At 35.0% G+C, this 18,531-nt stretch overlaps 1 protein-coding gene across 1 annotated transcript in view; it reads left to right on the forward strand.

Moving 5' to 3' along the window:
* Positions 1 to 18,531, forward strand: part of LOC107556247 (FERM domain-containing protein 5-like) — a 41,246-nt gene that overhangs the window by 6,646 nt on the left and 16,069 nt on the right. The window contains exons 3-9 of the mRNA XM_016239314.1: positions 3,597 to 3,701; positions 6,031 to 6,073; positions 7,302 to 7,380; positions 11,399 to 11,496; positions 13,842 to 13,965; positions 15,667 to 15,754; positions 16,833 to 16,921. Coding sequence (XP_016094800.1) covers positions 3,597 to 3,701; positions 6,031 to 6,073; positions 7,302 to 7,380; positions 11,399 to 11,496; positions 13,842 to 13,965; positions 15,667 to 15,754; positions 16,833 to 16,921 — 626 coding nt within the window. The remainder of the gene's footprint in view (positions 1 to 3,596; positions 3,702 to 6,030; positions 6,074 to 7,301; positions 7,381 to 11,398; positions 11,497 to 13,841; positions 13,966 to 15,666; positions 15,755 to 16,832; positions 16,922 to 18,531) is intronic.

Below are 18,531 nucleotides of genomic sequence, written 5' to 3' on the forward strand. Positions count from 1 at the left end.
TCTATTTGGCATCAGCCAGACGCATGCGCTCATGGTCCACTGCCCTCCATCTGCTCATTTACCCAAAATAGAACCATAAAAGTTTTCTACTGAAGGATTTTCATAATTGTTACACAGAGAACTTGAGATGAGAACTGGAATGTGTCTTTTGACAATTTTTGTGAGATGCGGAATATGATATCAGGCTCCATATCTGTATGTGTATGTCTATATTTATGTGTGTAAGACACTCTTAAGTGCTGGGGTGTCTCACAGTGCACACAGCCAGATGGTCACTCCACTCAGGCATCGCTACAGAATGACTCTTCCCATGTCTGTTGCTCCTTCTAAAACACAAAAATTATTTCCAAGAGTAAACAAACCAGCGTGAGTCTCTTCTGCCCTTCTCCTTGCCTTACATGAGTAAGTTCAGATGCTTTATTATGTCAGAAATGGCTCCCCCATAACTGCATTTATGAACTGGAAATGGCTTTCAAAGCTGTTTGCGTTGATGTAAATGCTGTATTTTGTGTTTGACCTTTTATATTTGTCCCTTTTCATACTCCACACAAGGGCCTGAAAAAAATTGACTGAATGTGTTGCTTGTCTGCTGGCTGACCTCATTATGTAAGCATCATTAAAGGCTTTCCAGAGGTTTTGTGATTGAGAGGTACATCACACATCCTGCTTGCTGGAGAAGCAGGAAGAGTGACCGTTCACCTCAGCTCTTTCTGTAGACCAGGTTAGACGCCATATTGAAATTTATGCTGATAAAAACAAGGCTGTGAGGGGTAAATGTACAGTCTTTAGAATGGCTTGTGCACTGTATAAGGTCTAGAATCATGTAATTTTCACAAAACACAACTTTCAAAACTGGTTTGTGTCTACTGAAATTTATTTTTGGGAAAGAGGTTTTGTCAGATGAATAATGCATTGAATGCACTGTACTTCTATCCCTCACAGCTATGTTTTCATTCCTGTCAGAAATTAAATATGGCGCTACCCTGACTAGGGTTGTGCCTATAGACGATAGTATCGTGTATCGACGATAGACAGAGATATCGCCTGTGGCTGATGCCTTTGACGATAGCATTATTATTATTATTATTATTATTATTATTATTATTATTATTATTATTATTATTATTATTATTATTATTATTATTATTATTATTATTATTATTATTATTATTATTATTATTATTATTATTAGGCTAATAATATTATCTAATTAATATTAGGGCTTATTTGTTGCATTATATTTCTTTTCCCGCATTTTTACAGTATTGCGCGTTCTAACCAATCACACACGATTATGCTGAGCTTATGAGTGCAATGGCCAATCAGATGCGTTCAGATGAGTCATCACTGAAACAGCGGAGTTCTGTTGCTCAGCGCGCGCTGACTGAATTCTGACTCGCGAATTATCTCCTCATAAACAACAAAGTGCAGATGTACGGGCGATGTAAGTATAAGAGATTTATTCATCATACAGTGTAAATTCGCTGATTTTAACGGGAGTGTTTTTAAAGTGCATAAACTCGCGCTAGACTGAGCTTGTGATGATGTTCTTTGGTAATGTAATGTTTGCTCGTTTTCTGTAGCTGCTTTTTGAATAACTGAGGAAATTTAAGCGTTATAATTAGTAACTTACGATGTTTCTATTAATTTGTTATCATGTTAAATACAAATTCAGTCATATTAAAAACATTAGGTTGCTTTTAGCCTTACGCCTGAGTTGGTTCACTTTCTCATAATGAAACTAAGTAAATAATTACATAAATTAGCACGATAATATCGTTTATGGGCAATCTCACAGGCTGACGATAGGACGATATGAAAATTCAGCATATCGCCAAACACTAACCCTGACTAAGCTCTATTACTGACTGTGCTTAATTACAGATTCTCATCCACCTGAATAAATTTATTATTTTAAAGGGATAGTTCACCCAAAACTGAATATTCTGTCATTAATTACTCACCCTCATGTTGTTCCAAACCTGTAAGACCTTTGTTCATCTTCGGAACACAAATTAAGATATTTTCAATGAAATCCGAGAGCTTTCTGACCCTCCATAGACAGTAACACAACTACCACATTCAAGGTCCAGAAACATAGTAAGGAATAGAATTTTAATAGAATTAAAATAGTCCATGTGACGTCAGTGGTTCAACCGTAATGTTACGAGAAAACTTTTTGCAAAGAAAAGAAAAATAACAACTTTTTTCAACAATTCTTTTGAGTGAACTATTCCTTTAATAGATTCTGTAAGATCTACACCACCATTCGGATCCATATCATTCAGATTAAGCTAGCAGTCAAATTATGAACAGATTATTAGGTTGCATGTAAACAATGATTCACAGGGGCAACTATTCAGTTAAAAGAGCAACCTGAAGTTTCAAAGAAATGCAAATTTGACTTTTGATTGCAAAGTAGTTTAATTCTTGTGATTCTCACTGATCAGCTGTAATACCTTTGACTGAACATTTACTTTACGCATACTGTCCCAAGCTCAGTGTAACAAAATGAGTTGTCTTGGATGCATATGGCTTGCCAAGTCCTTACAGTAAGTCTTAATCCAGAATAAATAACTCATGCCTGAAGACTTGGTACTGAGGGTGAATTGTTTTGGTTTGCAATTCAATTCCATAAAAAAAAAAATACTGCAAAAGCGAAAGGCTGTGATATTGTTAGTTTGAGGGAAAATGGATTCCGAATGCAAATGAGTGTGGTATTAGAGGTGGGCTGAGAAAGAAAAAGTGACTTCAGGTTTATGGAATCTTATTTCTTTCTCCCTACTCATTTTCTTTAGGTATGAAGAGTTGAACTGTTAAACAGATATGGAGTAGTTTAGACTTGTACAGTGGTACTATGAAAGAACTAAGAACATTATATAGAATTTGTGTCCCTTTGCAAATGACCTATTAAGTGTAACAAAATAATGATGAAATAGTACTGTACATGGAGACTCTACCATTTGATCTCACATACAAACTGTTAAACTATTGACTTTCTCATCTGTTTCTTCTTCTTGTGCATTTATGTGGACAGACTCTCAGGTTTCTACAGTCATGTGTGATTTCCAGGCTTGGAAAAGTCCACGAAATGAGTGATACATTTAAAAATTCATGGACATTTCTATAGGGAATTGAAATGGTTTTAGTTCTGCTCTGCTTTAAAATATTTAATTGGCTAGATGATGGTTTTTGTAGAGTAAAACATGCTGAACGTGTTTTATTGGAGACATGTACACTAAACACTAATATCGACTTGATACCTGGCACAGGTAGAAATTGAAGTACATCCCAACAGTCTCTGGAATTACTTTAAAAAATCTTTTAATATGACTAGAAAAGGTCATGAGAAAGAAATGGAAATCGCAGGACTCTCTTTGCATTAATATTGGATATACAGAATCTCTTCATAAGAGTCTAAGGAATTGTTGTCAGAGTAATAGTAATTAAAATCCTATGCTTTCCTCCTCAGCCCCAGATCACTAAATTTTAGTTCTATTTGGCTGCTCTTCTTCAGTTCCAAAAATAAACAACGTACCCAGACAAATAATAAACTTCTGCCCTATTGATCATTTGTTCTTCTCTTTGTCTTTCAGAGGGATGCCAAAGGCCAGTATTTGTTCGACCTCATCTGCCACCATCTAAACCTGCTGGAGAAGGACTATTTTGGCATTAGATATGTCGATCCGGATAAGCAACGGGTGAGTGTCCCACCATGTGGCTTGCGTCAAACAGTCCAAGGTCAACGGTAATGCAGAGCACCAATTCATCATCTCAGCATTCGTGCCCACAGCCTTTTTATTAGGAGAAAGCTGCATCTGTCAGGATACTCAAAGTGCCTTTCATTTCTTAGAGCGTATTGGTTGTGAATTGTGATGCCTAATAAGTGATGAATTCATGTGTGTTATGGGTGGTCTGTGTTTGTATTGATCCTTCGATGGTCGTTCTGGAGTAATCAGGGAGTGTCACTGAAAGAGACAGAACTGATGATTGATGGAATGAACCTTCTAGAAGGACAGGCTTGAAAACTGTAAATCATTTGAGGGCAGGCCTTCCGACCATTATGTGGCTCAGATTAATAGTTTTTGCTTTAAAGGGCCAGTTCGCACAAAAATCTCTCATTATTTATGTCATGTTCTTACAAACATGTTTCTGCAATAAGCAAAGGGAGAGCATGTTCTCCATGTTAATTTCAGTGCAGTGAAGTTAATATGAACAAAGTTTTCTGAAGGCATATGAGGAACAGACTAACCTTCCAGTGGCCCTATACTGTAAGAAAATGCCATGCATGTTTCATGCATGTAATCAATATATCAGTATGTGTAAACGTACAGAATTGCCTCTTTGCTTCCAAAATGTAAAAATCAAATTAATCTAAGTTTAGAAATGCTGTTAGAGGTACTAGAATTGTTCTTAAGGTTTCTATACTGTTGCTAATCACAAAATACTGTATTAATATAGACAGTGGTTGTATTTTTTGTGAAAAGGCTAGCTAAAACATCTGTATTTAAATATATTTTTTACATATTTTATTATTGTATTAATATTTTGAATTAACTTATTTTTATATTTTTAGTTTTTATTTAAAATTGATTTCGTTATTTTTATGCACTTTTGTCATTTTTACAAATTTTTGTATTTCTAAAATTATTTTTATTTCAGTTTTAGTTATTTTAGTATTTCACCTTCAACTTATTTTACATCAATCATTTGCCAAAGCAACATTTCTAATTTCTACTTTAATTTTTAATCTAATATTTGTTTATTTCATTTAGTATTTGTATTATCTAATATTCTATTTTAGTTCAGCTTTATTTCGATGAACAGAAATTATTTGAGTTGTTTTAGTCAACAATAACAACACTGCTTCAAATGTTAAAACAAGACATATTATATTAACAAAAAAAATCAAATGTTTAAAAACTTGGAATTTCTGTTTAGCCTACTATTCTTATTTTAGTTTTAGTTATAGCAATTTTAGTACTTTACTAAAATGTCTACTTTTCTAATGTAGGTTTATGTTTTTCATCTAATATTTGTTAATTTCATCAATAGTTATATAATCTAATATTTTATTTCAGCTTTATTTCAATTAATTAATTTTTTATAGCTTTAGTTAACGATAGCAACACTGTTTCCGATGTTAAAAATAAATTTTTATACATTAACAAATTAATAAATGTTTTAATATTTGTAAATGTGAAATTTATATTTTACATTTTAATTATTAATCAAATTATATAAAAAATGTAAAGATTCTAGATGAACATTCTGTATAGCTCCTGTAAGGAAACACTGTCTATCTCTAGAATTACAGATCTGTGCTGATCTGTGTTCACTAAGTGCAAACCTGACAGCGCACAAGCTTTACGTCCACATACTCTAGAGTTTCTTCATGCCTGTCTTTTTGACTGACCCCGTTTGGGAGCTTTTCGCATTGAGTGACATAAATAATAATGAGGGCATCTAACTGATGCTGTGCAGACGACACACTGGGACAACCTTAGCGTCTACTGAGTGCCCACAATTCCCTTTAGTATATTCCTAGTTGGCAAAATATGACACAGATTAGCTGACAGTCCAGAATAAGATAATGTGTCAGGAAAGATTTTGACCAAAAAGCTTTCAGATCACTATAATCTGAAATCGAATCTAGCCTGATGCTATTTCTAGACATTAGCCTACTGGCACTAAGACCCAAATATACTTTTTCTCAAATCCAATGGCTCAGTTTGGCTGATTTGGCTTATCTGAGGCTGCACACAATAACAGTGATAGAATCTCAGCATGACGTCGAAGATGTGCTAATGTTTCGCACTGGAGAAGAAAGAAATGAGATGAAATTATTAATATATCTACCCTGCCCCCATCTCACACTGATATAAAATCTCTGTACATCTACCCACACTGACCACCTGCTCCTGTGTAATTATGTGTTAGATGAAATATAGATGTAATATGTGTGTACATGTGCTCTGTCAGTATACGTTTGTGCGTGTGGAAATAAAACTCTCTCCTCTGTTGTTTTAGCACTGGCTGGAGTTCACCAAGTCAATTTCTAAGCAGATGAAATGTAAGTATCATCAGTCAGATCTTATTTATAGTGTGCTAGCTGCCATAATGGAGCAATTACGAACAACAGCACTATGGTGACCGTAATGAAGCATGCTAATGGGATTCATGGGTACTATACATTTAGAATTGGTGCAATCTCAAATAGGAGCTGTCATCTGATGATGTTGTTCTGACATGCAGTGGGTCTGGAAACCTTGTGTTAAACTTTTATATTAGCATCCAGACCAACACACAGTTTTATAGTTATGATTATAGTTATTGTCTTTGGTATGAACAGGCCTTTACTCAACACTCACTTTGTATGGTTCTGATCTCAAACAAACTACTGCAAAAACAACTTTCTTAAGGATTGTTTTTTCCATCCTTGAAGCAAGATGCATCTACCTGTGAAGCAAAACTGCATAAGATAAGGTTTGTTTTCACATAATTGTAGAATGTATAAAAAAAATTAAAAAGCAAAAAAAAAAAGTTTCCACTTTTAATTGCACTTGCAACTTAAAAGTAAAAAACAAAACACATTTCTTAGCCTTAGCAATTGACAGTTGAAATGATGAAACAATGGAATGAAAGTTTACTTTCATTATAAACAAGCACTCAATAATCATTAATTTCCTGACTGAAGATGTAATCTGTTGAAAGTTGTTGAATGTTAAATTTAGCAGCAGCAGATTTTATAATTGTTTGACCAGCATAATCTGTACTTTGGGGTCCAATTGAAACTATAAGGCATAAACATTGAGAATTCAGTTTTAGTATTAATTCTCCAAAATAATATTTTATTATAGTATTGCAACAGTTACAAATTACTGTATAAAAAGTGCAATATATCTTAAATTTCTTTTTGTTTCTTATCCCACTGTCAGATTGTTTCCTGATATTTTAGTTATGAACCTCTCAATATTGTGCTAATCTATGTTTAAAACTATTTTAATTATAAACATCTCAAAATTGTGTTAGATCTATGTTTAAACACCAGGAAAAAAATTGTCAATGGGATAAGAAATATAAACTTAATTCAGGATATATTCTCTGAAAACAAGTATATTGCAAAACAGCGTAAAGTGTGATGCAATCTTGCTTCTCAAGTAAACTTGTTTTTAAAGATGTTTTGATTAAGGCATTACAGTACACAGTGTATAAGTATTATATTAAGGCAGCAAGTGCTAAATCAGATTACGTTTACTGATTGAAGCAGTGTTTCTCAACCGTTAATTTTCTCCACACAGCACAACCTCCATTCACCATGTGTCTGCGGGTAAAGTTCTACCCACCAGATCCTGCTGCTCTAAAGGAGGAGATCACCAGGTATGAGCTGCCACAATGAAAGGATTCTGCTTTTTGCATTCAGTACCTAAGTCACATGATTAAATGGCATCTGATTACAGAGCTGGCTTAGTTTCTCGCATAAAAGGATAGGATTCCTTTAAGCGTAGGCCTAAAGCTCTGCTTTGATTAAGCATTACAAACCAAACGACAACAGATGTTTGGCAGCACCAGAAAGCCATTCAACTTTGCTTTATACTGGCTTAGAAACATTGTGCTTCTTTTTGCCCAATATGGCTAGTTTGCTATAGAGTGCTGCATTGATGATGTACTTTTGTTGGCCAACCCGTTAATTAACGTAACACTAATTACCTTGCCCAAAAATCCAAAAGGATTTTTCCATTGGCTTTTGGATTATTGCAGAAAATAAGCTCTGTGATTGTTCGTCTCTAAGCCAGAAATATTAGATCCAGCTCCAGACTCCAGATCCTGTCAGAAAATCGTCGTTTTGTCTGATATCCTAACAACTAGTCAGAACATACTAAGTGCTTGTTGTCTGAGGTCCACTTGTAATGTTAGCAAGATTTTTACATAAAAAACATCATAATTTAGAAGTAATAGGCTATTTTTCGTCCTGTTTTGACTCACATTGAAGTGCTCTGTTTGAATAGGCGTGGTGGATTGTAGATTCGGAAGTAAACGCCCACTGCTATGATTGGCTAACAGTTGTGTATGCCTACATCCTTCACAGATGGACACTGCTGTGATTTCCTGTTAAAACGCATAAATGTGTGGACATATCAGTACAAATGATCTGTAATAACAGACAAAGCAATAGTGATCACATAATAAAAACTCACTCACACTGTGTGTGGTGCGACATTACTTTCGGATCCAGTATAGTTGGCACAGCATCATCTTTCAGTTTCAATCTTTTTGAAAATCCCGCGTCGATTTGTGCCTTGTTTGTAAACGAATCCGCGGTTAAATGAAGTGAACAAAGGACCAAGTTTTTACTGATATGGTCTGGATCTTCAATAAAAATAATGAATCCACTCTTTCCTAACGTTGGGATCAGAAGGAAGGCAATGCAAAAGACTGTTTTTCCACAACTTGGCACTGTACAGCATCTTGTTGTCTTAAGAGCCATCTTTATCGTTTAGTTTCAGCGTAGACCTTCGTTTGCCTCTCTCGTTATTTACACTACATGCACAAATCGGTGGGTGGAGCTAAACAGGCAGTGATGTAGAAGCAGGTGCTGATCATCTTCTTTGGAGGCGGTGCTTATCCACACTATTACATCATAGAGTTATACATTTCACAAGCTGTCGTTTTGGCATATTGGCTTCAATACAAGATATTTTTAGAATAATAAGAAAGTTTTGAGTTCTGAAACATACTTTTTATAGTAAAATGACCTCTTAAATATCAGAAGATCAAGGTAATTTTGATTTCTCAGTTCATGACCCCTTTTAAAACACTCTAAACATATACAAGTGCCTATAAGACTCTCATCTTGCTGTTACTCTCAAGATTCAAAGCTGTTTCTCACTCACCGCTAAGGACAGATGTATGGTCAGTGACTCCTAACAGATTCCTCTGAATGATACATGATTAGCCTCTAGCAAGCAAAGTCTTGGCCAGCATCACAGTGTCTCTCTCCACCTCTTTCATCCCCTCTCGATCAGTCTGCAATGAGGTCACCCAGAAATTCACACACTCGACCTGAAACGAGATCTTTGCATACTGTGCTTCTTATAACCTAATGAGGGGCCGCATTAATGACAGTGTGTGCATATAAGTAGCAGACATTAAATACTTTGACATATGGGCACTTCGCAGTGTGCTCAGGTATAGATTGATGTGTGGAATAGGGGGAGATGCTAGTGTTTACTGTACTGTGAAATGAAATGCTTGTGGGGAACACAAAGCAATAACTCACGCTGAAATGAGAGGAGAAGCTGAAAAGAGACGTGAAACAAGAGGATGAACATAGAGTTGAAGACAGGAAATTAGATGAGAGAGAGGCAGGTAGACAGAAGGAGCAGAAAGATTAATGAGGAATATGGCTGAGAAATAGAAGGATTATCTGAAAGAAAAGGACATCATTTGGAGTGAATGGAAGAATTAGCATATAGTCCCTGTAAGAGAAAGAAATGTATCCACCTCAAGCAAGAGTGTCGCAGCTGTTGGGAAATGTGAGAGAAAAAAGTGATTCTGTCTCTCCGTGCTTTCTTCTGCCACTCATAATTCCACAGTAAATCCATGCTGAGTTTTTCCGTGTTTGGAAATTCTCAGGTCTTAAAATGAGATTATTGCTCAACACCATGCACAAATTTGTCATTATCTTAATTTCCATGGCAAACAAGTCAAGACTCGTGCCCAAACTGCATCTTTGCAACATAGCAAAGCAGCACATCACATCATGCATTGTAAGTTGTCATGTTATATCTAAATGATGGCTAATGATATATTTTAATGATATAATGCTATATTTTTGACATATCAACATCTTTCAACATACTGCATAAAAGTTCATGTTAAACTTATTTTCATAAATATGTCTTAGTGAAGTCTTATAGAATAAAGTTGTTGGTAATAAATACCTTTAAGAATTTCAGGCAGCAACAGATAAACCTGTCTGAAATTATATGATATTCAACTTTTTGAAGTCTTTATTTAAATCTTACAAAACGTAAAAAAAAAAAAACATTATTTATGTATTTATTTTTTTACAAATTTCTAACCATTTTAGGAATCTTAAGAGATTCTATTCTATTCTTAGAAATCTATTTTGTTTTAAATTATATTGTTATAGTTTCTTCGAACGAAAGAACAATTCAGAAAATGTTGATCTTTTCCTAATTTAATTTAATTTTTAATATATAGACTTTTTATGTACTGTACTGATATTTAATATAATTTATATCATGTTTTACCCATTTCTTTACATTTTAAACTTACAAGCATAAAAATTACACTTAATAATAACATCTCCCTATAATGAGATGATTTAGTATTATTATGTTCGTGTTAGTAATATCATATGTATCCAGTTTCTGTGATTGTTGGATTATTGGAAAATAACTTGAGTAGAGTGCATATTCCACAGAGCAAAAGCAAGCATCTCAGCCCAATACTTTGCCATTTAGCTGTTCCTATATTTGGCCTGTCCTTCTCCAGAACCAAATGACACTAACACGTAGAGTGTCTTTCCATAAATGGCAGGTTACAGATAAAGAACTAAGCCGATATGTAGGCCAGAAATTGACTGGTGGCTACAGAAACTGCCATTTAGCTGCTGTCACCTAGAGAGAATTCAGGGAACATAATTGCATTTTTAGCTCCTATGGCCTCTTAAGTGAAAAGCTATTAGCTCTAACTGGGCTGGCCTACTTTGAGAAGTTAAAGACAAGCATGTCGCTCTTTACTCATGGGACATCTGTTGCACTGAAGGTGAGAAGAGCCAAGTACCAGATTGGGACTGGATTGATTTATGAATAGAAAATGTGACACTGGTGCACGAGGAAGCTCTTGTCTTTATGTAACAGTGCCAAAAATAAGTTTTTCATCACATAAAGCAAACAGTAGAATTTACTCTTTCCATTCCACTAAAATCTAATCTATGAGCTCTAAATCCATAATTATAAAAAGTAGCATCTGTGTTTATAACATTATACCACTGTGAGACCAGGGACAAAGACGTTTGGGTTTTGCAGTGTTTTTGACTGCCGAAGTCTCTCTTTTCCTCAACTTGACAGCTTTTGACACAGCAGTCTGCTTCAGGCCATCTCTTTCCAAAACAACAATCCTGTTCTCAATTCATTCCGAGAGCTCATTTTACCCAAGTCAAAGAGAAATATTCAGCATGTTTTGAGAGAGAGTTGAATCCACATACATTTTTTTCTCCTACTGGGAAATTTCACATTGCACCTCTGTATCCGTCATTATCAGCCCTCATCATTACAGACAAATAGTTAACATTTAACATTTTATTTACATAGTCCAACAAAAATGTGAAGGATAATGGAATGCATGAGGTATTTTCTCCTGGTTGCAGGTATCTCGTCTTCCTGCAGATCAAAAGAGATCTGTACCACGGTCGTCTGCTCTGCAAAACGTCTGACGCTGCCATGTTGGCAGCTTACATCTTACAAGGTAACGTAGAATGAACTGTGACCCTAGACTATCTAATATAAAATCTGTGGGATGACTACCGTTCAGAAGTTTGGGATAATTTTATTCAACAAAGATGCAACTTCTATTCTTCAAGGAGTCCTGATGAATAGAAATGTATCATAGTTTTCACTGAAATATTAAGCAATCCAGCTGTTTTCAACATTGATTATAATAAGAAACATTTGTAGAGCCACAAATCAGCATATGTGACCCTGAAGCACAAAACCAGTCTTAAGTCGCTGGGGTATATTTGTAGCAATAGCCAAAAATGCATTGTATGGGTCAAAATTATAGATTTTTCTTTTATGCCAAAAATCATTAGAATATTAAGTAAAGATCATGTTCCATGAAAATATTTTGTAAATTTCCTACCGTAAATATATAAAAACTTCATTTTTGATTAGTAATATGCGTTGCTAAGGACTTCATTTGGATGACTTTAAAGGTGATTTTCTCAATATTTGGATTTTTTTTTTGCACCCAAAAAAAATTTGCATGAGCAAATATTGCCCTATCCTAACAAACCATACATCAATAGAAAGCTTATTTATTCAGCTTTCAGATTCTGTATAAATCTCAATTTTGAAAAATTGACACTTAACCTTATAGGCACATGGGATTTTTGGAAAAATTGATTGGATTTTGACATCAAGATTTCAAAAGCTTGTGGCTTGAAAGGGCTTAGAGATAGAGATCTACTGTAAATTAGAAATATTTTCTGAAGGATCATGTGACACTGAAGACTGGAATAAAGGCAGCTGAAAATTCAGTGTTGTTAGCAGGAATAAATTACATTTGAAAAGAAACTGATATAGAAAACAATTATTTTCAGCTGTAATATTAGCAATATTACTGTATTTTGCAGGAATAAATTAAATTTTTAAACAAACTGATATAGAAAACAATTATTTTCAATTGTAATAGTAGCAATATTACTGTATTTTTGATAAATGAAATGCAACTTTGGCCCCAAACTTTAAAATCGTAGTGTATGTACTATACTTTAATGTACTTCTAAGGACACAAAATTATCATTTAATTTTAATTATTGCATAATTAAAAAATATAAATTTATTTCTGATATAATTTTTTTTTAATCTTTAAAAAAATAGGTAATTAATTTTGCACACTTTTGTCCGTGAAGTTCCAACATTATTTTCAAACCTAGAATAAATAAATGGATGAACTTCGAGTCTACAGAGATGTTTGAGAGTCAGTCACATGAGAAGAGAATATAGCAGCTCTGAGGGCAGGATGCACAGTAATGTTCTTTGACAGGTTGGTCAGGGGCATGTTTTGGACGACCCTTTTGAATTAAAGATGCACTGTTCCATCACTTCAGACTCAGAGCACAGAGCAATGGTCAGGACTTATGGGTACCAAGTGCAGAAGCAAACGGCATATAGAAAATGCTATTACTTGTATGCTAATCCACAAAACCCCACATCCTGCCTACAAAGAGAACATATGGCTCCCAACACTTCCTCTCACAGAGGATGTTCATTAAGACAACACGTTAACATGCCCACATGTCTAGGGATGCAACGATTATAGATTTTGTTGGTACGATTATTGTCTGAGGAATAATCACGGTTTTACGATTCTCACACAGGCAAGTGTCACCTCTCTCTCTCTCTCTCTCTCTCTCTCTCATAATTAATTCAAGTAGCTAAATGTTATAATTAATGTGATCTTGCCACACTATTTCATCTCTTTCTGATCTGAAGCAGGCAGAATGCGAAGCTAACGAGCTGTAGCTTCGCGTCAGGTGGTTCTTGCCTTCACGTCGTGCATTAAAATCGTTAAATGTACAGCAAGCCGTGCATTATCCCTTATGTATTCGCTCTTTAGCAGCAGTTTTTTACAGCAATATTTAAATGACACCCTGGTCATTCTTGGTGTACCCAAAATGGTCCCACACTATCGACAAGCATTTCTCTGGTGGAAATAAAGCTTCGCTGTTTGGTCCCTCTGTCAGTTCATCTAATGCATGTAGTAGCCTCCATGCCTCTGATAAGCACGTCATTTTAAGCTGGTGCACTGCTAGTGTAACTTTTTTCGTTTTGCGAAAGCTGCTACAGTTCCGTTCCGTGTAACAAACACTCGGTTTAGCGGAACCTTTACGATTAATTAACCGTGACGTTTTAAAGCGCGGTTAATCGCGAAACCGGTTAATCGCTGCATCCCTACACATGTCAACTAAAATGCATCTGCGTAACACGGTTGCATGATGAAAGATTGATTTATGTGTCTGCTTTACTGCTGAGGTTGGACTCTGTGAATGGTAGCATGATGAAAGATTGATTTTTATGACTACTTTGCAGCTGAGATTGGAGACTACGACCCAGGAAAGCATCCAGAGGGCTACAGCTCAAAGTTCCAGTTCTTCCCCAAGCACTCGGAGAAGCTGGAAAGAAGGATTGCAGAGATTCACAAGACCGAGTTAATGTATGTGTAACCTTTCCCCTCCTTTTTCTTGATTTATGGCTCAGGAATTATGGAATTGTCTCTTAAGAATTCCCTTCTCTCTGCTTTTTGTATATTTCTGTACATTTCTGATTTGAAAATTTATTAAGATACTCTACCATTCAAAAGTTTGAGGTCTGTTAAATTTTTCTTTAAGGTTTTTCATGTTCTCTAAAACTGCTTTTATTACAAAAATGTGGTAAAACAGTCATTTTTAAAATATTATAATTTAAAATAACTAATTTTGTATTTGAATATATATTTTAGAAAGTAATTTGTTACTGTGATTTTTGTGAGACTGTGAGATTTTAAGAATTTTCAGCATCATTACTCCAGGCTTCAGTGTCACATGATCCTTCAGAAATCATTCTAATATGCTGATTTGCTGCTCAAGAAACATTTCTTATTATTATCAGTGTTAAAAAAAGCCGTTCTGCTTTGTTTTTGTGGAAACCATGCTATTTAAAAAAAATTCCTGACCCCTAACTTTTGAAGGGTATTGCGTGTAGAAATTAACATATTTATCCTTATTTAACCATAAATATTTAACTTATATTAACCTTGTAGAATTTTACCACAAAGTTAGATTTTGTTTTTAATGCCTTCATTGTTAGCCTGTATGTACAAGTTCACTAGACATAAAGACTTGTTTAGTTAACCTTGTGCACTCATTTGAGGTGCTGAAATGATCTTTTTATCTTTTTGTTTATTTCTCTCACAAAGATGCATTCACACACTCGATCACACAATGTGTCATTAGTATGAAGTCTTGGCCCTCAGTATTGTAGGTCAGATCTGATGTCTTTTTAATATGCCATAAATCCGTAGGCCATCATTGACCAAGCAGTACTTTCTTTCCAAGTTTACATGAGCAAGTCCAACTATAATAGCCCAACGAATGATAAACTTTAAACTGCCAAACACTCATGGGTTTAGTGATGGATTTAGTCCATTAATTACTTGCAGGATTGTAATTTGTCTTTAGAAGCAGTTGACTATTCACACACTATTCATGGCACATGAAAATAAGGCATGACATCTACACTTTGGAATTTATAGTCATACCAAACTAGATGATCCACCAAACAGGAGCATGATTACTGCTGCCCTCTTGTGGTCTGACTGTTCTATGACCAGAGCCGGCCCTTCAGTCTTATTATGGAAACTATGTTGGGAATGTAGAGCGATGCTCCAAAATGATCCAGTAAATCAGTCCCCGAGTCTCAGTGTTAAGGGTCGCTTTTCTTCTTTGATTTGCATTGAAATACAAGCCAGGCTGTCTTGTTACATTAAGGTCTTGAATGTTAAATGGCCAGTGCTGAAAAAAATATGAATTGGTAAGAGGTTTCCTGGAGTGATGATACTTGAACCGTCTGGTTGGTTTGGTTTTGCTTTTTTATTTAGTGGCCGCTAATCAATGTCGTTCAAGTGAAAAGTGTCAAAATAGATTCATTTGTTCATATTCAAATTAGCATTATGTTTCAGATGCCTTTTTTTTTAAGTTATAGCAATTTTCCACTTTGCAGGATATGTTGACTACAAAATCACTGGAATGTGGATTCAGTCCAATATCGATGGCACCAGTGTATCAGTTCTGAAATGTAATTAGGTGACTCTGCTGTGTTGCTGTGGTTGTTCCACCATTGAATGACACAGATGGTGTTTTCATGTGTTGTTTTGCAGAGGTCAAACTCCAGAAACAGCTGAGCTGAAGTTCCTGCAGAAAGCAGAAATGCTTGAAACATACGGCGTGGATCCTCATCCGTGCAAGGTTAGACGACTCTATCTTGACACATTTACAGCTTGCATCCAAAAGCTATTGTGTAAAAGTTTCTCAAAGTTTTATAAACCAGGTGCCCTTTTATAATGCCAGAATGTTCAGGAAACACAGAAAAGATTCCCATTTAGACGGCTGCAAGTCTCTAGAAGCCACAAGTCAGTGTTATTTTATGACTTCATATTTAAAAAAAAGTTTAATTACTTAGTATGGTGAGAGATCAAAAGTGACAATTAAGACAATAGTTATGTTACAAAGGATTTATATTTCAAATAAATGCTGTTTTTTAGCTGTTCGTTATCACAGTGTCCATAAAATTTTAAGCAGCACAACTGTTTTCACCACTTATAGTAAGAAATGAAATCTTTGAGCAGCAAATCAGCATATTAGAATGATTTTCTGAAAGATGATGTGATCTTGAAGGCTGAAAATTCAGCTTTACCATCACAGGAATAAATTACATTTTAATATATATTAAAACAGAAACCGTTATTTCAAAATGTAATAATATAGTGCAATATTTCAGGTGTTTTTTTGTCTTTGTTAAAATAAATGGAGCCTTATTGAGCATAAGAGACTTCTTTCAGAAACATTAAAAATCATACCACTGCAAACTTTTGATAAGAATGCTTATAGCAACAGACTTAAGTTCATGAATTTATAGTCAGTAGTTTTATATACTGTCATGTATAAAACCACTGATATATGTTTCGCTATTGTTGATTTCATTACATCTTTGTATATATTCTGCAGATTTATAGAAAATTAATGGGGAAATTGCAGCTTGAAACAAGGCCATTAAAATAGTGTACTAAGAAACGTACTCCCTACAGTGAGGGTTTTTTTTTGTTTCCAGTTTGTGAAATGTCTATTGCCAGTAATCTCAACAGTAAAAGCTTAGAACTGCCCATTTTGCTGCAGAACATTAGATGAAGCAACCCTGAAAACAAAAGTATGAATGTTCGATTGTTATGATCACTTCAATGTTGTGCTGTATTGAGTCTTCCTTCTCAATGTCTGCTTGTTGAGAAATGAAGGTGATGTGGTCCTCCTCTGTTGTTGTTCATCACAGGATGTATCTGGTAACCCAGCTTTCCTCGCCTTCACCCCGTTCGGTTTTATTGTGCTTCAGGGGAACAAAAGAGTCCATTTCCTCAAGTGGTGAGTGACTAATACTTGCCTCTTTTCCCTACTGAACTTCTGTTGACGTCTTCGGGGCTGAGTAAACACAGACATGCATACACGCATGCATCGTGAAGCTGAAAATAATGAGTCATTCTAAAATAATGAGACAATCTGTAGTGCATGTATGATTCACACTTAAAGTAAAGAGTGTAAAGAGTGAAGAAAGAGTGCCACTGTGCAATCTATGTGTTTATTTGTGAAACGGAATATGGCAATTTATAGTTTTTCATGACACAATGGCTTGTTCATTGTAATTAATTAAAATGAGCTCATGTAATTCAGTTTGTAAACATTTTGTCAACTAATTAGTTTGAATGCATTTGTAATGAGACTTCATGAATAATACATGATAATTATGTCATTTTCTACTGACATCATCTCTCTCTCTCTCTCTCTCTGTCTCTCTCTCTGTGTGTGTGTATATGTTTGTGCATGCATGTATAATTGAGTGTGTATATATATATATATATATATATATATATATATATATATATATGTGCAACAGATAGATCACACCAAACAACATAAAGACAGTATCTTTTTTATGACTGAAGGCAAGTATCAATGATACCAATACTGATGTCTCTATAAAATTGCCCCCCCCCCAATATTTAACCATTGACTAGCCATTCAACATTACAGTATAATTGAGAGCTATCAATTTGAACATTTATTAGACTTTAAAAAATAACTTCTAATTTAAGTGAACTTAAAACAATCTTCATATAAACCCATTATAATAAATGTCATATTTACCTGTGCCCTTCAGCAGAAATATACGGAAATTGAAATTGAAGTTATCAAACTCTAAATTAAATATAGATGAATCCTTAAAGCTATAAAAGTTCTTTTTTTTCTTTGTCCTTTGATTAATAGACTGGCTATTAGGTTATTTTGGCTGTTATTTCTTTAAGAGCTGCCGCTGCTGAACGTGACGCGGATCTGGCACACATCATATTTTCTCTAAACTCTTTTTACCTTTTCTGACCCACTTCAGGTCTTAAAGTGTCTATTAATGAGCTGACGAGTTAAATCTGGTGTGTTAGATGAGTGAGACAGTGCTGGGCTGCTCCAGGGCAGTTTTGAAAACCATTTCAGAGACCATTTCTTAAATTTGACTCGTATAAAATATATTACATGCATGCACAGTTTTAAGGCAGCTTTAATCGCCTTTTTAGTAACTTCATGACATAACTGACCACGACATTGCATGCAAGTAGTTTATTTCACGCTTTGATATGAAAGGATACAGGCTACAGCACACGCCGGTGCCTTTGTGCGTGCAACTGAAGAGTACGCGCTGCGAGCACAGTACCATTTCCGTTTTGACTTGCGCCTGGTGCTGAAATGAAGTGGAGCGCATGTCTGAAACATCTCCTGTTCTCAGTCATTCTGCGACTGAAAAAATGCACTTGTCAAGAGAAAAATTGACAGACACAGCAGTTGAGAGCGGGGTGGCCAACCCTATGCCCCGCCCCTGTGTTAATTACGTTAAATATTTTTAAACTGAAAAAGCGTTAACGCGCTAATTTTGACACCACTAATATATATATATATATATATATATATATATATATATATATATA

Source organism: Sinocyclocheilus grahami, unplaced genomic scaffold (assembly GCF_001515645.1).
Source record: "Sinocyclocheilus grahami isolate Dianchi unplaced genomic scaffold, SAMN03320097.WGS_v1.1 scaffold562.1, whole genome shotgun sequence".
NCBI classification, from domain to species: domain Eukaryota; kingdom Metazoa; phylum Chordata; class Actinopteri; order Cypriniformes; family Cyprinidae; genus Sinocyclocheilus; species Sinocyclocheilus grahami.